A 21,813-nucleotide genomic window follows, 5' to 3' on the forward strand; every position below is an offset into this window, starting at 1 on the left:
ACATCACTTGCCTCTCTCGACCCAGGGGTGAAATGGGAAGTTGTTAAGATATATTGTCCACTGATCACCGCCCAAAGGTATGAGCATGCCTTGGGCATTGTTTGGCAGCATATTCTAACGACAACGGTATATTAATGTAAAGCGCTTTGATACATGTGAAAAGTGCTGCGTAAATATCAACATTTATTTTAAAGCTTATATTCACCAAAATGATTTTGGTTTGGTTAAGAGAATACTACAGTTTGAGTAAGTTTATTTGTGTTACCAAGGATCTGAATTTCACATGTAATACATGGCCATTTAATATCACCCAGCATTATCATAAAACCATCACATGAACCAGTAACAGCTGTGGTTTACATTTGTGTCATCTTGCGAAAGGGGATGAGGTTACTCATCAACTGCTTTTGCCATATGCTATAGAACTTGGATCCCTGCACAAAGTAAGATTATACCCCCATGTTTGAACTCCGACATCTGAGACTTGAACTTGGATCCCTAGTACCAACCATGAGCTCATACATGCTCATATATCAGGGCACAGTTCTTGAACTTCAATACAATGCACATTCATAAAATTGACCTTTGAATGTGTTGGGTACTGTAACTCATACTCTGCAATTTGAGGTCAAATGTTGGGCTATGTTATATGGAAGGTAAGGAACTGTGCCACAGGAATGAGAGTATTTTGGCTTCTAGTGCAACTCTGACATCTAAGAATTGAACTTGGGTCACTGGTACCTGGACAGATTTGTACATGAGCTTGAACTTTGGCATCTAGGATTTTCAATACTTCTCAAAACTGCCATATAATAATGATAATGACGAAAATATTGAGCTATATTGAGCATATTATGCTGTTTGTCAAGGAGCATAGTTCAATTAGTAAAACATGACTAATTTTGAGTTGCATGAACAATGTTTCTCCCATTAAAGTAAGACAGTTTTTGGCAAACAGCTTTGATCAAGCCCTCCAGTACCAAAGCAAGAGTCACCTTCTGTCCGATAGTAATGATTTTAAAAAGCAATTTTGATGGTACCACGAACTTGAGTAAGGCTACATTATTTTAATTGATTGATGATCACATTCTCTAGCATATGGCAAATAGTTAATGATTTCAAATGTCCTGTATAGTTCAGAGCTTTACCAAAATGTAACATAAAACTAGTTCAAATAAAATAAAAACATAAAAAACTCTAGTGTCATTCAAAATGTATCATAATAAAATTGCATTCTCAGAATATAAAATCAAAATTTATGGGCGTCAACTTCTTCACCATATAAAAAACAGAACCATTTCTCTGACAAAACTAGTCCGAGCAGTTGGAATCTAACATTTTGGTTGCTGCTTAGCAACCAAAAGCTACCAAGTCAACACAACATTGCCTTAGCAACCTAAAGTCACATAAGTCAACAATGCTGCCATGTACCAAGACCCTTCATGAGTTTGTAAAGTTATTACAATATTTCTATTCTTTTTTTCTTTTTTTCCTTCATTCATAACGAACAAAATTCATCTTTAATAAAAAAATTAATTCTTATCAATATTTCATTGGTAAATTCAATAATTCATTCTATACAGTGAAAAAAATATAATTTGTAAAAGAAATTTACAGAGGGGCCGGTATTTTCGGTCTTAAAATCATACAATATACAAACTTATAAACAACTTCCTCTCCTAGTAACCATGCAATAAAGGGGCATTTTGTGATTCACAGCCTCATCCCCCCCAACTTACTCCAAAAAAGATTTTTATACCAGCATAGATCTTGGACTGCCAAATGTTTGTGTACACATGTACATGACCTTTCTTGCACTTTCAGTTGTTTCAAAGATACCTGTAACTCACAAGTTCAATATTCGAATCAACCAACATTTTGGAATTAAGCTTTTTTTTATGGATATCCATTGAACTGCACCCTAAAAAGGAGGATGCTAGAATCACAAAATACCCCTGCCATAACATAAAATATGCTTCTCCTTTGTGAATAAAAAAAGATGCAAATAATACAGTCAAATAATATATTCCTATGTTTACAGTAACAACCAGGATACCAGCCCCAAAATAAACAATTTTCTATTAATAATAATTATTTTTGTACATTTTTTTGGTTTAAGGAGTAATAGAATTTTATTGGTAAAGTTGTGACCATCCTTCCATCCACAGTCTCTACAGTGTTGCATTCGTTCCAAGTAATTACAATACAGCCCCTCCACCGTGACCGTTACCGTCCAAAGAAAAGTCCAGTTCTATTTTACATTGTACACAAATATACGACTCATATTGTCACATTTCATAACTTGCGTTTACATATATTATTTCCATTTTTACAAAAAAAAATTCCAGCAGTTTTTTGCAACTGCTGGAAAATTCAACACCTTTTACATTATACATTTACATACCAAACAGGCGCTGTCTTATCACTGCTAATCCACAATCCATGGTGTTTTGCGCTCAAACATGTAGCGTATGCAGGAACAAACCCACGTATGTTGACGATAATGTCCGACAATACTTTTCACCATACAGAGATCAAATTTAAGATATTCACGTCGTACCTCGCTTTTTAAAAAAACACCAGACAAAACGGCATAATACATGCACAAAGTTTGCGTTATTAAGAGCAGAGAATTCCCATAAACCCTGATTTTTAACTCCTGAGCACTACCTTCCGATCTAACATTGCCTCTGATTGGTCAATTACATGATATCTTCATTTTAATCACCAATCAGAATGGAGCTTTGCAAGTAATTCACCCCAACTTTTTTGCATGGTGAAATTATTCTAACAATGTTGCTGATTGGTCCAATTGATAATGAAAACTTCTTTTTGACCAATAGGCAGGTAGTTCTCATGGGGTTAAGTGGATTTTATGTCGCTGTTGCTTTTTTTAACACCTGGCAGAATATGGGGAGTCCTATGACTGAGGCAGCTAGCAGAGTCGCAGTGCAGCACCACGACTGGCCCCAAATGGTCAAAGATGGCGCTTCATGTGAAGTGCGAGATGGTCGGATCGTGAGAAGCATCGCTCACAATGAGTACATTTGAAGGGTTTGGCTCCTGTGTGCTTCCTGTAATGTCGTGTGAGTTCATCTGATCGTGCAAACCTCCATTCACATCCTTCCCACGTACATTTGTATGGTTTCTCACCTGTAGATAACACACAAAGAAGAAATAAGTGATAGGTGAGAAAAAATTTGATTCAAGTTTCATTGATCTTCAGTGAGGCAAAAGAAATGTTTGTGCTATTCCAGTTGAAATCTGTACCTATGGAAGACATGTCCTTTATCTGACACACAGGGAATGTAAATTACAAATGGGGCTACCTAAATGGGGCACTTGAATGAGGGACTCCATTTGAAATCTACACCCCTTCCTTTTGTTGGATATTAGGTCATGTCTGCCATAGGAGTGTATCATGGATTTCAACTGGAATAACCCAGTATCATACAAATACACAGACTCCTGCATAGCAATAAAATAGAAGTCAAAACTCTTCATAATTATCTCTGTATTAGGGCTCTGGATTAGGGGAAGGAAACATGATAGATGCAAAAATTTTTTTTTACAAATAGCATTGTGAAAATATTTGTTATTAAATGGCAACAAGTATGCATGAGGGGTACATTTCATAGCATCAATACAAGCCCTGTTTGGTAAACAAATAAAGTAAAACATGAAACACAATAAGGCAACACAATGAATATGTGTCTGTCTCTGTATGCAACATGGGAAAACCAGAAAACATCTTTTTTCGGATACTGTTTTTAAAACAAGATCAAGAAGCATTCCATTCAAATCTTCAAAGTGTAACTTTTTGTTAATCCCTTCATCTAGACAATGAAAATTTGTTTGTAGAGTTGAACGCAATGAACGGCTATGACTTTTCTTATTAACATATCACTACTATCCATGTACTTATTAATAAAGTAATTTGCTATTAATGCAAAAGTGGAATAAGAAACAGAAAGTCAACAATTCTTACTATTTCTGTTTCATACATGTATTATGATCACTTGAACGATTACTATGGCAACAGACATGAGAGTGAAGCAAACTGAAATTATACACCAATTTAATTTTGTAAGCATCTACTTTTTTTTTTAAATTAACAATTTGTAATCTGCAAATTTAAATGACCACACAAATGGAAGTAATTGGACTCTTAATCACGGCAAATTTTAAAAATCTCTTGCTACTAAATATAATGGATATTTTCACAAAAGAACACTGCAGCAAAAAATGTCGAAGCATTATGATAAAAGTAGCGGAAGTTGGCACAAATCTCCTAGGGTCCTAAGAGGAAATAAACTCATGTCTCAACTAATCTCCAAGTCTTTCCACATTCACTTCCACTATATAGAGTGATATAGAGCCAAAACACTATGGACCACGATGGCCTCATCCTAATGGCATAGTTCAATAACCTCAATTAAACAATTAAAGTGCAAAGTTTGACCTTAAGTTTAAGAGTATGAGTTTTTGTACCCAAGTTTTCAAAGGTTATTCAATAAATGTGCAAATGTATTGGGGGTTAAAGAACTGTGTCTTGATAGATGAGTGGCTCCTAGTGAAATATTGGCTGGCTGGCTGGCTGGCTGGCAACCATTTTACTGAAATTAAAGCAATTTTGTCCTATTCAAAGAGGTTTTTTTTTTAATAAATGGGATTTGGTTATTATTAATTCAGTAATGTATTTATTTCAGTTACAGCTACACATTTATTTATTTATTTATAACATTCGGCCGAAGCCAGGCCACATAATAAAGCATACAGCGAAGTTAGCCGAGCACTTGTTCAATGCGTAGGGGACCATGACAAGCCCTCTATGACATTAGCCCAATTAGCATATGTTTATAATAACATCCATCCCTTTAAATATATATGTGACTGCAACTACAACACACATTGTGTGGGTGGGTGCAAATCATTTTCATACAAACTTTTATTATAAGCCTGATATGTCTAAAATGTTGCTGAACTTTTATTGTTCAATATTCCAAAAACATATTGTATAGTTCATTAAAAAGCCTTTTTTGAAATGAAATTGCTTAAAAATTGGGATTTTTGACATTTTCACCTGAAAACTTTGCAAAATGAGGTGTACAATGGGGTGTTTCAATTTAGTTCATGAATGAGCATACATACCTAACCATGATTACACACATTGCGGGGATCAGGTTTTCCTCTTTCCAGAACTGTTTTCAAGTACAGGGGACTGTGCATGGATTGAGTGGGTGGATGCAAGCATGATGCAAGTCTGCAAAATCATGTTTACAACACAACTTATCCATAATAAACACATTTATCCCAGAGGAAAAAGACCTTGAAATGAATGTGACTTCCCCTCAATAACAGCTCAAGCTTCAATTTATACTACAATATTCTCTGTCAATTTGGTTGTATTAAATCACAAAAAAAACAACATATACCTACTTCATTTTGGTTCATAATCATCTCTTGATTAAAATTACACATAATTATTTTAAAGTGGCAAAACAAGAAATACTATCAACACAGCCAGGTCACTTATTTATGATATAGGATGACAAAAACAACAACTCTTTTGTTTATCCACACAGATGACATACACCATCTTCACAGTACGTAATATGATATTTGTGATCAAAACCATTTGTCAAAGACAAGCACAATATTTTTGCAGCGTTAAAATTTCAAACCCATGCTTCTGCGACATGAAATTTTTGCAAATTTGTGCATTTCCTTGCAAACTCCTATATTGGAAGAAAAAATATTCATGTGTATGAATATTTTGCGTATCAAATGCTCTCGCCAAATTTGTTCTTTCATGCTTTATAATATTGCTAGCAACACAAATTTCACAGCGTTCATTTTTGTGATTTTTGAATAGTTCTTAACATTTTTAGGGATCTTAATTTCAGTGTCCTGTACTAGGCAATTCTTTTCTCAGGTTTTCATATTTATGCTGAAATGATGTGAAAAGAGGAAAAAAACCACAACAAAACAACATCAATGTCCTACTGCAGCTTTATAAAGCTGAGTTCATTGCACTCACATATACATCTGGCCATGGGATATTCCAGTTGAAATCCATACACCCCCTGTGAAAGACATGACCTTAATCTTCCATACAGGGGAGTGTGGATTTCAAATAGAGTCACCCATTCAGGTAACCCCATTTGAAATTCACACTCCCTATGTGGAAGATTAAGATCATGCCTTCCATATGGGGTGTATGGATTTCAACTGGAATAGCCCATTTAAGAGACAAGATACTATTAACACATCCATGAGTTCCTCCCCGTCATCAATAATATCATAATATACAAGACAGCTAAATCTAAGCAGCCAGCTGACCCTAACATTAAATATAGATTTTTTCTTATATAAATGCAATAACATTGCTATTCAGTGCCTATGTTGCGGTTATTGAACCCGACTGATATTTGCGGTAGAGCTACTGTGTGGGAGATCTATCTATACTCATGAATCCCGTCAGCCTTTTCAGGGCCATCAACAACAGTCTAATATTTGTATATCTGTTGTAACTTACTTGTGGAAAATTTATCCTTTTGTTTTGTGTGAAAAGCGTGCTCTAAGAATATCAATATATTCCAAGGAGAGGTTTGCGTACTATCTCTGCAACTGGAGATTATTGTCAACATTTTGTCAGATTTATCCACATCACTTTCACTCCCAGATATCAAGTTCATTTCAGTTTCATGTCCCCAACATTATTACTCTCAACTCCTTTTACAGAAATTTAAAATCCACTAATCACACACACATTTCAAGAACATTTCAGTTTACCTACCCAATAATATTATGGACCAACCTTCCTTTTTATGAGAAATTCTTATCCGCATCATTTTCACTCACATTATTATCAGTTTCAGTCCTTCCATACTTTTTAGTGACACCTCCTTTTATAAGGAATTCTTATACACATCACTTTCACTCACAATCTTATACACATCACTTTCACTCACAATCAGTTCCATGTCCTTCCATACTTTTTACCCACACCTCCTTTTTATAAGGAATTCTTATCCACATCGCTGCCAGGTTTCAAACACATTTCAGTGTCACGCCCCCATGAAGCATAGACATGGGTCACTGAGTCCCTATCAAGGCCTTGTGCAGAGGTTAATTGCATTCATGACATTGATGTGAAAACCAGGCTATTTGATCTGACATGAAGAGTCCTGCATGCTGGGTGTATGCTGCAACTATGTCCTGATGAGGACAAGGCCACAGCTAGCCCCTGTCACTGTAGTCCAATTATGTGAGGGTTTATTTGATAAGTTTTTACTTCACTGGAGGTACTACATGTAGAACTAGCCCCGTTCCACAAACTGTGATGCCTCTCGAAAATAACTAGCCCCGTTCCACAAAACGTGACGCCTCTCGAATAGCGTACTATTGGTGGAATATCTTGGATCATCATAAGTATATAAGAGTACAGCACAGAGCCTGTGCTATGGAGGTACATATAGTTATATCAGTAGCTGATCTGTGCTGAAAGAGTACCATCAGAGTTGCTTGGTGGTGGTGTGGTGTTGGTGGTATTGACATTACTAGGGGGCTGTGTGTGGGGGTGGTTGTGTGTGGGGAATGGGGATGTGCTGACTTGGAAGACTATACTGTCACAGGTACTGCTAGCCAGACCAAAGCCTCAACAGCAACAAGTTAAACTCTCTTGTGTCACACAGATCCACATAGCAGGTGGTGTGTGTGGGGGTACATGAAGGGACCCCATACACCAAAAGGTCCAATCTGCAGGATATGTTTTCAAGTCATGCTGATCATGAAGCAAGTAGCCAAATCCTGCTTTTCAATATTCATAAACAAGACAGGCAGAAGAAAGAGTCCCATCTCTACTGGACTACTATCAAGGCTGACTTTATTTTTGTATGGCCCTGTATCCATTCATCAACCCATATGGGTTACATGTGTACCCAAAGGGCACATAGTTAGCTGCATGTCCATAGCAATAATGCCAGCCTACTAGCTACAGGAGGTCCACCATCATCTCCAACCACCCACCCACTACAGCTGATACAGCTACAGGACTAAAATATCTCTTCATTCTCAACAGCGTAGGATGTGCAGCATCTGATCATTCATGATCTGGTTCAGTAGCCAGCCTCGGTGAAAGTTTGTTTATGCTTGCTGGCCATTTCCCAGAAGCTTGTCCACAAATTGAGACTCTTCTAAACTAGACATTGTGTTTAAATGATGATGAATTTGAAATTGTAGACTTATTTATAGTAATACTTTGTGTATTATTTGTCTTTTATGCAGCAAGAAGTAGTCAGGGGAAGCAGTTAGGCCTATAAAACCAGGAACAAAATTCAGAATTTGTATCTTTAATTAAAGTTAAAATTTATGAGAGTTATTATATTGACCACATAATTATAAAGTTTTATAAAGTTGTTTCCTCAATTGTTTTATAATCAAATCCCATCTTTAATTAATACATTCTGCCATTTTTGTCCAGATCCAAAGTGTAGCCTATGTCCCCAGCTGAGGTAAAAGGTCGCAGCATGACCCTGTTTCTAGTACCAGGTAGTACTAGACTAGCTCCAAGCTAAGAAATCAATTCTGTAATACTGTTTGTGTGTGAGTGGGAATTCCTTCCTAGGCCAGTTCATCTGGGTACTGAGTGTGCTAGCTGGTTGCATGCTGATGTAAACAATCAATGAATTTTCTTGGCTGAAGATGAGATTTCACACAAACACATCTTTAATAGCTCACTGCATTGAGTTCACACAGAGTGTTAGTTGGACCACTTTCACACCACCTTTGCTTTTTCGCTGGCAAATTTTTACAAATTTTGTGTGCAATTCTACAAGATACATGAAAATTTAAATTATAGCCTAAAGTTTGCTGGATCTCATTATTTCCTACATGTAGGCTATATACCAGTACTACCCTGATGGGGAGTACAGCTTTAAATCGCAAACATTCGCTCAAATGCTGGATGGCGTACACACGCACACACTCAAAGATGCTGCATAGATGCGCATCCGAGACAGCTGCCTCAATGTGTTCACATCACTGCCACATCAGGGTGGAAAATGGTATAGAGGGGCTCTTTTGTGGTTTATCCTTCCTGTAAAGGAGCACAGAATTAGCCTACATGTAGCACCGGAGTCTTCTATCGAAGGATTATATAGCAACATAAGCTGCGTAATTCCTCAATGGAGTCTTTACACTAGTCCAACTCATATATAACTTACAGCCCCTTTTATTCTTGCCTCCAAAACCGCTATCACATAGGTGATGTTAAGTTTTTTCATTGGTTGTCCCTCATCATGTGCTCATTACTTCATCTGACATGATGCACAAATTTATAGATAAGTTTTTATACTAGAAACACCTAGATCTTCTAGAGTGGTGTGTAGTCTATTAGTTATCACTCAGCACCCAACCTGACCACACAACTTTCTCTCTAGCTGGACAGACAGACCAATATCATGACCTGTCCTTAGACTGTCCTTACTAAAACCTGACCTACTTAGAGGAATTTTGATCAAGATGCTGATGAGGAGGTGTGATGCAGAGTTCACCTGTATAAATAGTGCATCTTCAAGTTAAATAATTGAATATTTAAAACTTAATTAGCTTATGGCAAACTAATAAACAGCTTGTAGCCCGTGTGCTACAGCATGTCAAGAGGATCATCTATTGGGCTATTCCATTTGAAATACATGCACCTGCTGTCAAAAAGTAGCCCAAAATAACAATAAATGGGTCATTTTGCCAAAAGGTGAGGAGGGTGACATCCCCACAGGACTGACCCCAGAAGTAACCCCATTTGAAATTCACACTAGTTAGGCTAAAAAAAAAAATTGTTTGTTTGTCCTCGATCGCCACACCTATATTTACGCCCGCCTACAACTTTTTTTTTCTATTTTTTTTTTTTTTTTAACATTTTCCCCAAAACTGTAAGTTAAAAACATCGATTTTGTTGGATTTTCTACCTTTCTACGACTTTTTACGTCTTGATTTAGGCATTTTACGCAGACCATATCATACGTGTGGCGCATGTCCAAACTCACTATACAAATCTATATTTCGTTGTGAACTTTGTACTCGGCGATCGTACTATTAAAAGAACTGAATTTATATCAGATAGCTAGCGTTGTTTGTGGACAAAAACGCAGGGGTGAAAATGTGTAAATATACCGATTTTTCTCACAAGTTACAAAAATGTACTAAATACATTGTATTAAAATATTTTTCATACATTTGAAATACATATTTGAATGATATATGTAATAGTTTTTTGATTTTTAAATATTTTCACGTGGTGATTTATATTGTCTGCATAACAACGTTCAAGTGATGCAGTCCAAACATGGCGACCCTCGCGGTTTGCGTATGTGTTTTATTGCGAAAGGAAAGTGATTGTAGATCGCCTTGTAAGTGCCCCTATATCCCTACATTTACGGGAATTATTTAATAATGTAATGTCAGATGTTCCGGCTACTGCTGATGATCAATTTACCGGCCTGGAGATAGCGGTGGGGGAGAAAAGAAATGGACCGTGGAGTACTGTTTCTCCTACTGAAACATACAATTTGTATGCTCTTAAAAAAAAAAAAAAAAAAAAAAAAAAAAAAAATCCGCCCGACCGCACCAATTTTCAAATGGTTGTGGAGGACAAACAAACAATTTTTTTTTTTTAGCCTTATTGAGAAATTTGTCTTATTTTAAGAGAAAAGAACACCCAACTAGAGCTAATTGCGCATACACATATACGCGACCTTAGCAATAGCTAATTAACTAGGCCTATGGCTAATTGATTAGCCCAGCTATCTAGCATGCATGCATGTATAAAGGCATATAAACAGCCAGCAGTAGTATAATATGCTGATTTTACTGAGAGGTCTTTTTTTTTTTTTTTTGTAATTTGAAATTGACCATAGGGACAATGGGAGCAAGGTTAATTTGTAAGCTCACCTATAGCATATGTGAGTTCAAAAGGTCCAGCAGTTTGGTGTAATTCATTGGCATATACCTGAATAACTACAACAGAAGTTTGTAGTATCATATAATTAGACCAAGTAAAATAAAAACATGTTTCAAGTCCGGTTTTTGTAAAAAGGAGGAAGAGGGGCTTTTATTTTATATTTTCATGGCAAAATCGGTGTGATTACCCATCATTTGAGCTGTTTTAGCATACCTGGTAGCATACACAATAATGCCTGGAAAAAGGAGGAGGCCTCTTTTTATTTTTGTTCTGAGGATATAGGCCGGCCCCTCTCATTTTTATAAAACCTTCCAAAAGTGTTTCTTGTATATTAGCAAGGCTTAAGAAATATTTCTGCTTCCAAGATATATTTTTTGAAAAGTTATAACTGAATAAATATATAATTGAAGAAACCTCAAAAAGGAAGCGGGTGGGTACGTGAAACATGTTTATTTTTTTTATTTGGCCTTATAATTATTAATTATATTACATAATTATTTTCCATAGTTGTGAAATCATTTTGTTAACCAAAAATTATTCAATATTCATGTAAATATTTCTGTGCAACTTTGGTCATGCGCTATTAGAGTGCGACTTCCTAAGGTATTTTTCTACATACCGGAAGTAATATCTGCATGACCTTTGACCCCAATGACCTTGGACCCCAATGACCTTGGACCCCAATGGATGAATACAATGTGTAATGTTATCATGCTATATTATAATTTGTGGAATGACTTAGCATTTTTAGTAACAGAACAGACAATCAGCATCAGCCATAATGACCTGCGTATGACCTTTGACCTCATGGCTAATGCATGCGTCAAGTGACATCATCTTGCTGTGTAATTTGTGTAAGGAGTAGCAGTTTTAGGAAAAATAACAGGAAATAACATTTTTGGCCATAATGACCTTTCCATAACCTTTGACCTTGAGTTGGTCACGTGACATTTGTGCCACCAGCTATTGGTCCTGATGACCAAGTAACATTGTTGTACCATATATATTTGCGACAGCAGCAGCATTTTAGGGTATTTGGTCATATACCGGTAGTATCCCCTTAATGACCTTTGACCCCAATTCTGAACATTAACTTTTAGACACTGGGTATAGCTGATGCATGTACCCAAGTGCCATCATCGTGCTGTATAATTTGTGGAAGAAGTAGCATTTTAGTGAAATCACGCTTTTGGCCATTGACAGGAAGTGGATGACCTTTGACCGGAAGTTGATCATGTTTCATTTGTCCCCCCACCCAATGGTCCTAATGACCAACTATGGTCAACATGGCTCAAAGCATATGGCTACGGTGGCTCATTATAAGATTGACAGAAAGAAAGAAAGAAAGAAAGAAAGAAAGAAAGAAAGAAACTAGAGCTAATTGCGCATACACATATACGCGACCTTAGCAAAAGCTAATTAACTAGGCCTATGGCTAATTAGCCCAGCTAGCTATCTAGCATGTATGGATGTATTAAGGCATAAACTGCCAGCAGTAGTATAATATGCTGATTTTACTGAGAGGTCTTTTTTGAAATGCACTGTAATTTGAAATTGACCACAGGGACAATGGGAGCAAGGTTAATTTGTTAGCTCACCTATAGCATATGTGAGTTCAAAAGGTCCAGCAGTTTGGTGTAATTCATTGGAATATACATGTATAACTAGAACAGAAGTTTGTAGTATCATATAATTTGGCCAAGTAAAATAAAAAACATGTTTCAAGTCCGGGTTTTGTAAAAAAGGAGGAAGAGGGGGCTTTTTATTTTATATTTTCATGGCAAAATCAGTGTGAATACCCATAATTTAAGCTGTTTTAGCATACACAATAATGCCTGGAAAAAGGAGGAGGCCTGTTTTTATTTTTGTTCTGAGGATATAGGCCGGCTCCTCTAATTTTCATAAAACCTTCCAAAAGTGTTTCTTGTATATTAGCAAGGCTATAGAAATATTTCTGCTTCCTAGATATATTTTTTTTAAAGTTATAACTGAATATGATTGAAGAAACCTCAAAAAAGGAAGCGGGAGGGTACATGAAACATGTTAATTTTTTTATTTGGCCTTATAATTATTAATTATATTACATAATTATTTTCCATAGTTGTGAAATCATTTTGTTAACCAAAATTATTCAATATTCATGTAAATATTTCTGTGCAACTTTGGTCATGCGCTATTAGAGTGCGACTTTCTAAGGTATTTTTCTACATAACGGACGTAATATCTGCATGACATTTGACCCCAATGACCTTTGACCCCAATGGATGAATACAATGTGTAATGTTATCATACTAAATTATAATTTGTGGAATGATTTAGCATTTTTAGTAACAAAACAGAAAATCACATCAGCCATAATGACCTTCGTATGACCTTTGACCTCAAGGCTAATGCATGTGTCAAGTGACGTCATCTTGCTGTGTAATTCGTGTAAGGAGTAGCAGTTTTAGTAAAAATAACAGGAAATAACATTTTCGGCCATAATGACCTTTCCATAACTTTTGACCTTGAGTTGGTCACGTGACATTTGTGCCACCAGCTATTGGTCCTGATGACCAAGTAACATTGTTGTACCATATATATTTGCGACAGCAGCAGCATTTTATGGTATTTGGTCATATACCGGAAGTATCCCCTTAATGACCTTTGACCCCAATTCTGAACAATAACTTTTAGACACTGGGTATAGCTGATGCATGTACTCAAGTGCCATCATCGTGCTGTATAATTTGTGGAAGAAGTAGCATTTTTAGTGAAATCACGTTTTTGGCCATTGACCGGAAGTGGGTGACCTTTGACCTGAAGTTGACCATGTTTCATTTGTCCCCCCACCCAATGGTCCTAATGACCAACTATGGTCAACATGGCTCAAAGCATATGGCTACGGTGGCTCATTATAAGATTGACAGAAAGAAAGAAAGAAAGAAACAAAGAACTTGACAGAAACAGACCTTAGCAATTTTGCAAATTGCTAAGGAAGAAACAAAGAACTTGACAGAAACAGACCTTAGCAATTTTGCAAATTGCTAAGGAAAAAGGGCTGATTTGTCATAATTTTTTTTCTTTCCCGATTGTTTTACTCACAAATTTTTTTTTTGCCGTGCAGCCAGTACACCCCCTCTGGTTACATCCCTAGAATTGTGTATTGCACATAATAAAATTGTACCTACTTATATTTACCTAATTGCACCCAATCCCCCACATAACTATTGTCATGACACCTGAACTTCTTCCCACACAACAACACAGATAATAACACAAGTGTTTCATTATTAAATTTTGGGATATGTTGACGAACTCATTCCCTCTCAGGAATTTTAATTTTTTGTTTGTTGGTCATAGTTTAGTGCTTGATTTGCTCTAATTCCCATGAAAATGAATGAGTTGCTTCACGTCACTGGTATGGACACTTTGAACACCAGCCAAGATGGATCCAGGTGGACTGACTGCTTGAATGGCCACCTTAGGTAGCAAGTGGCTTATGACACACTTCTTACAGTTTCACATGGCTTTTTTGGAGCTCATCGTATTAAATATATTATCACTTCCCTGATATTACCATGCTTGTAGAGGGCATTCATATCAAAGACATCTCAATGCAGTTTTAAATAAATAATATAATAAATCCAGGAGCTGATAAACTCAAAATAATAGACTTGAATAAAAGTTTTTATGATATTTCTAGGGCTCTTATCATATTACAAGAGCCCTAGAAATCCTACATGCATTCATTTAGGCCAATATTTTTGTGTAAGAGATATTTTTGCAATTTGAAACCAAAGGACCATTTAGCAATTAGTTAATTTCGGTATTGCTCAATCCTGGCCGGAACCAAACGTGCCAACAAAATTTTATACAATAGGTGTGCATATATGTTCTATGGAGGTGTTTTCTACTTCCATGGTAAAGATGCTTACAGGTGATACCACTATTTCCACTGATGAAAAGATGATGATGACACTCTCCTCCTCCTCCCATCTCTCATCATCTCACTTGACCACTGATGGTTTGTGACAGGGGGTTGTTCTCACTTCTGTAACCCAAGCTACACTTAGCCACCTGGGTCCTGTAATATGTTCCTAACACCCTGTCAATATCATCCATTACATATACAAAGATATCACAATCTCTAAGGCACAGTTCTTTAACCCCAATATACTTCTACACTCAAATAATGACCTCTACATGTTTGGGTACAAAAACTCATATTCCCAAACTTGAGGTTAAATTTTGAGTGTTGATTGTTAAATGTAGGTCATTGAGCTATGTATTGGGAATGAGGTCATTATGCCTGGTCTATCCATGGACCAATAAGGAACCAGTATTTCACTTATCAGTTTCACCTCTCACCTTATACACATGATTCAAGAAATACTAGAGCTGTAACCCAGATCTCATGTTCAAAGGTGACACATATTTGGTGGGAAAATACCTTTTTAAATGCTATATATTTCTTTATGTGGTATAAACATGGTTAACATTCCTTTCAAACACCAAGATTTTAATGGCATAAAGAGTTCTGCATTTGTAAACTGTGCCTGCAAGTCCAAAATCAAAACAGTAAAGCTATCTGAAAATTGGGTGCTTTGAAAAGTTATTAATTTGTAATTGACATTTTCAAATTCACAAGTTGTTTGTTTCAAGCCCATTTTCATGGAAGGATTCATTTGAAGGTTTGTTTTAATTACTGGTATATACCCATGGGTGTGGAAATATTTGTAAAAATATACAAACACCAATTCCTTCCATTTCTGTCATGAAAACCACCCCCATGTTTACCAGTTTTAATGATTAAATTGAAGGTTTGTTTTTAAACTAGTAAGGCATTAAATTGTATGAAGCCTAAGGCTTACATGCAGAAAACTGTTTATGCTAAAATAAACAAAAACACTTAGTTTTTCCTTGGAAATGGGGTATATTAAGGTAAAAAATGTTAAGGTAGATTAAAATATTTACACCAAGTATTGCTATTTATGTGAAACTGAAATATCAAGGCTTTTCTTCTTGGGAGTTTTTCCTACAGAGTGTCAGTAATATAAGATACCTGACACAGGGTTACAGGCTGTCCTAAATCCCCTTCATTACAAATGCAAACCCCCTTCATTTATATGCAACTGGGTCAATAAATGGCTTTTGGGCATCTCTAACAGAAGTAAATTTGTAGCGACATTCCTTCTCATAAGGTAAATGGGCATATTGCAATGTGGCAAGAAATTGCTGTACAACTTGACTTCCAAAAGACAAACCCAGGATCCACAGCTTCAGATCCATTCCAGATCTGAGGAATAGCAAGACTAGATCTGATCCCATTCTGTAGAAGCCCAAGTAATGGCCATTGCATGAACTTTTCACCCAACCCTGCCATTTTGTTCACACTCACTCCTATATCACAAATAACTTGTAAAATTTACAACACTACTTTATGACTTCTACATAAACATGATACATAGATAAATCACTACACAGTAGTACACACATATTCAGGTTGCCCTGTAGACTCCACAAACCCAGCTGCCATGAAATTAGAGCCTGATTTTTACAACTTCTGCCAAGAAAATTCTAAAAGCGCGCTGGATTCTGACTATCGCCGAAAGCTGTATGCTTCTGATTGGTTGTCTGGAAATCAAAATTGGGTTATTTGTGCAAATATGCATGAGCTAGAGTCTAACAGGAACACCATCCTAGTGATAATTATACATCGCTTGGGAATAGGCCTATATTTCAATTTCATCACGCAGTGGCGGCGCCAGAAAATTTTGATGGGGAGAGCAAGAAGAGGCTGACCTCCGAATGGGGGAGGGGCATTTTCACCTAATTTTGGCTAAAAGTGGCTTTTCACCCTCTTTTCAATTTTTCGGGGGCAATTGGAGGACAGAGCATCTGTCTGGGGAAATTTCCCCCCATGCCCCCGTAGCGCCGCCACTGATTACGCTACGCTACAATGGAATGAATTTGAGCCAAACTATTTTACACACTCTATAATCTTGATAATGGAAATTCTCATCTGTCTCAAGTTTCTGGTCATCAATTAAGTTAAAATTATGTCCAACTGGCTACAGTGTTGTGCCCCCCCCATCATACGAATTGGAATAGCGAAATCCTGTAAATTAAGCAAATGCTGCAATAGGAAAATGCACTGCGGCGTCATGCGTCAGGCAATAAAGCAACTGGGCTGTAAACATTGGGGCTTATATAAAGTCAAGCTCTACTTGAAGTTACCGCATCCATGCATATCAGACAGTGTATTTTCTAAGTTTTCAATATCTAATGTATTTGTTTTGCGACTTCTGTTACCTATGGGTACTGAATGCAAACAACAAAGTGAGTGGGTAGGTTATATATATGTCTGCCAGGGATAATTTGTAAAATTTATTTTTCTTATTTGCTCCATCATTACCATTCATCCTTGTTTGATTTATTCTATGCTACATAGTGCAAGTGATTGATGATTGCAATGATGAAAGCAAAAACCAGATATGTTTTTCTCAAAGTTCCATTTTCCTTGTTTACTCTATTTCTATGGTGTTTAAATTATGGGAACTTGGCCATGACTAATTACAGCTAATATTTCAGTCTGATTCATATTAAGGCATTTATGTTTTACTAATGTTTATATTTCTAAAGAGCTTTCTCATGTACAAGCCTGTGCTACATGAATCAGTGATACTTAATAGTCAAAAGGATTGACATTTAAATTACTATATTTCTATTTCTACAAGCTGATTTTCTAGTTACACTTAATTGATTAGAAAGTCACATGCAGGCCTGGAAAAACAGAATCAATCACATTTCTAGCAAAAATAGTATCATCTCATAACTTGTTGTCACCCGCAATTAAAGTAAAAGTCACCCACATTTCCTTGGCAGAATCTTTTCCAACCACCCTCTTTCCCAGGCTTTGTCAAAAAGTCAATAATTTGACCCATAATTGGTCTAAAACCATGGTATTAATATAAGTATTATTACCCTTAAATTTGTTGCTCCAAATGTACAAAAATACTGAAAGTGTAGACTAGTGTGGATCTATTGAATTATTGCCTTTGGCCCAACACTGACACTATATTGAAATCTCCATGATCTTTTGGCAAGGTTTAAATTACACCCATGTGTCTAGAGAAAATATTCTAAACAATCTTTCTATTAAACCTGACCAATTTCTGAAAATAGATGAGTATTAAAGAGGTCAGGCTGTCTTAATGAAGGTTGTAATTTGTTAATGATTGAGATCATCATCAATTATTCTTATTTTATGAACCAGGCCACTAGATATACTAAAAGCAAGGACAAAATTAATAGTAATTTGTTCCATTTTATAGCGCTATTAAAAGGACCTTTGGCCTTGCATATGCTTCAGTACTGTGGTCAATTTTATAATTTGTTTTTAATCAGCTATCATGCAGCACATATATAAAGTTATTGCACTCTGATCCAATCAGGCCACAAGCCGCTGCAAGATATGGGCAAAAATAGGGAGCATAAAACAATAAAATACATAAGAAAGTCTGCAAATGATACTGCAACCAAGTCGAGAGAAGGTATCTTACCCTTCCCAGAATCCTTTGCAACATAATATATCCCCTCATTCTGGCATATTACACTCCATTTTGATTTCATGATGAAAATGGCTATTCCCCATGACTCAATCGTCAAGAAATAAACATATATTTTGGAACTGAGTTCTGGATGAGCTCTGATCATTGAGGTACATCCACCCATGCTGCACCATGGAAGTACGAGAGAGTACTTACAAGGTTACACTAATAGGAAATCAGTAGAAAATTGAAATGGGAGAAATGCATTATGGGAAGTGTAAGATATCTGTTGCTGACTTGTGTTTGCTGAATAACATTTAACAGAATATTCTTCACAACACCAAAACACATTTCAAATTAAAATGTGTTTTTAAACCCTCATTTAAAATCTATACCACACCCCATTAGCCATTTAAAAACATAATTTTGTCAGTGCGATGCGCTATAAAAGGGCTCAAATTTAAATCCTCATGGATTTTCATCAATATCTCATTAACTCCTGATTAAATAAATTATTAGCATTATAAAAGTGCAATTCTATTATAATGGATCTTACCCATGCAACATGTGTTGAAGTAGGGTCACAGCGGGTATAGAACAAAAATATATAATTAAATGAATATATTCATACATCAGTAAAGACCTTGAGCTCGTATCAAAATATATCCAATACAGCGTAGCGCACAATTATTTTTTACCAGCAATCAGGGATGATTTGATATTTCTCCCACCAACTGGGTCCAACAATTTTTGGTTGTGGCTATGACACCCAGTGTCTAAAGATACCAAAAATGATAATTGCAACTGGGCATAACCGGGATCATCGATTAGTACAACCAGGGACACCACTGGTTGTAAAAAATCTGCCATTTTAGTCCCCGGTTGACATTGGCTATTCCAGTTGAAATCCATACACCCCCTATGGAATTATGGAAGACATTAATCTCCCATCCATGCATGGGGTATAGATTTCAAATTGAGGCACCCATTCAGGTTTATACCCCATTTGAAATTTATACTTCGTAACTGGAAGATTAAGGTCATTTCTTACATGGGGGTGTATGGATTTCAAATGGAATTGCCCATTGTGTGCCCGTAACAAAATATTCCACTGCCTGAACATACATTGTGCAATTGTATTCAAGCACCCACCCCCTACTTTTTAAAGGAATTTTTTGATGCCCATGACACAGGCTATTCACAATGTTCACTATATAGAACTTTGTCATGCCCTTGAAGAATACCCAAGTGCAGATGGTACTGAATATTTTTCTGCAACCATACCGTTCAAGGACCCTCATTTTCAGATACACCATGAATAATTCATCATGCTTCATTAATCGCTACAATTACAGCATATGAATCAGCAAGCTCATCATATTAAATGCAAACATGATAAATAATAAACGAACCAAGATATTTAGCATGCAACAAGTCATGTAGAAGACGTGATAACTGCGCTACTTCTTCTCCAGGTGACTAAGACATTTTTCCTACATACTACGCTTTTATTATTGTTAAACAACGTCTGTGGTAAATAAAAATAATTAGCCAGATATGAAATTGATTCATCCCGACATGGTGGATTTGGCTGATTGATCATGAATTGGCCTACACACATTGATACTGGATGAACTACCAAATTAATCCTCTGCATGCTACCCATATAGGATTCAACGTAAAAATTACACGTTTTGAGATATTTTCTCAAAATATCAAGAGCTATCTTAAGAACCACTGAACCAATGCTAGGCTTATTTGTACTCATTTTAATGCATTTTTCATGCTGATTACAAATATGGTCTTGCCAATTAATATTTCTGAAATTTTTGAAATTCTATAACAAAATTTAAACTTGTCGTCTGCAGTCGACACCTGCATGGAGAGAGTTAACAATGCATATTTAAAGGCCACTATAAATATCTGGAAAACACATTAAGTTAGGAGCTGTGTAAAGTTTGTTGGTATAGAGGTGAACAATAACTAAACATTGGCTTGATTATATTTTAAGCCTACTTAATTGGGTTACCCTTGAAAGTTTGCCTGGTCAACACACACATACAACATTCTGCGTGTTTCTACTGAGGGTAAAATTCGGGCCATGCCGTTACGTGCCGTGCCGTGCGGGTAACGTGCCCAGTAGAAACGACTTGGGGTAATCGGTTGCCGTGTCATGCCGGGTCATGTGCTCGCCTTTCGTGATCCACCTCTTGAGGTGGATCATGCCGATCAAAGCGTGTAATCTGCGCAGTAGAAGCGAGCCGTGTCATCTGTTGCCGTGTCGAGGTCATGCGTGTTGCAAATATAACGCGATTTATATTCTACTTGTATAGTCTAGCTTAGGCCTATGATGTAGTAGGTTCCTTCTTTCCGATATTATATACACTGGACACATGTGTGACTCGCATGAACTTGATGAAGTAAAATGGATATGACTTTACTTAGTCTAGGCCTAGGCCTACTTCTTTATAGGCCCCCTAGTTAATGAGTTGGTTATATCTTTATAATTAATGAGTTGGTTATATATGAGCTGTAAATTAATTATCATAATAGCCAATTACTAGATCCACTGGTAAATTAATGCAATTTGGATTTTACGAAAATACTAAATTGTGATTGTAGGTCATATGCCATGAGCTGCCATCCGTGAGACATTTAAATTTAGGATATAATTAACCGTCAAATCTGTTTTCCGTACTTCGGTTTACAGGAAAAAATGCCGTGCATCGTGCGAGACACGGCTTTCTGGTCTCAGTAGAAACAAGCTGGGTAACGGTGGCCGGATTATGATCGGTATTTTGTGCCCGGAAAATAGCGGGTCAAAAAGCCGTACGCTCAGTATAAACACGCTGATTGTGACAGATCAAATTTTATTATGCAACTTACTTTATGAAATGTCCCATTATTCAGAGAACAATAACATTTGTTTTTTAATTAGCTATCATGCAACACACATTAATATATTTAAATGCATTCTGATCCAATCAGGCCAAATATGGCAGTATGATAATAACTCGGGGATACTGATAATAACTTGAATATTTCACTGAAACCAAACTCATATCTGAATAGCTGTAATTTAGTTCTGCATGTACTTATAAATTTGAATGTTAATTGAAAAAATTCATCAACATGAATCAATGTGAATGAAGGACCTGCTTCAATCAATATGCTTCAATTCTCATATTAATCAATTAGTCACTGGCGTAGACTTCAAATTATGGAGTCATACAAAAGCTGAAAATATATTTTGTGAGCTTTTGGATAAAAATAAATTATAAACAGTTATAATTTGTAACCATAGACTACACAAAATTA

General features: G+C 36.3%; 1 protein-coding gene across 1 annotated transcript in view; it reads right to left on the minus strand.

Moving 5' to 3' along the window:
- Nucleotides 1-236: 236 nt before the first annotated feature.
- The window catches only part of LOC140167925 (Krueppel-like factor 6), a 107,434-nt gene continuing 85,857 nt past the window's right edge, over nt 237-21,813 (minus strand). The window contains 1 exon segment of the mRNA XM_072191215.1: nt 237-3,153. Within this exon segment, the coding sequence (XP_072047316.1) occupies nt 2,978-3,153 (176 nt within the window). The 3' untranslated portion in view covers nt 237-2,977.

This window comes from Amphiura filiformis, chromosome 13 (assembly GCF_039555335.1).
Source record: "Amphiura filiformis chromosome 13, Afil_fr2py, whole genome shotgun sequence".
Taxonomy (NCBI): Eukaryota; Metazoa; Echinodermata; class Ophiuroidea; order Amphilepidida; family Amphiuridae; genus Amphiura; species Amphiura filiformis.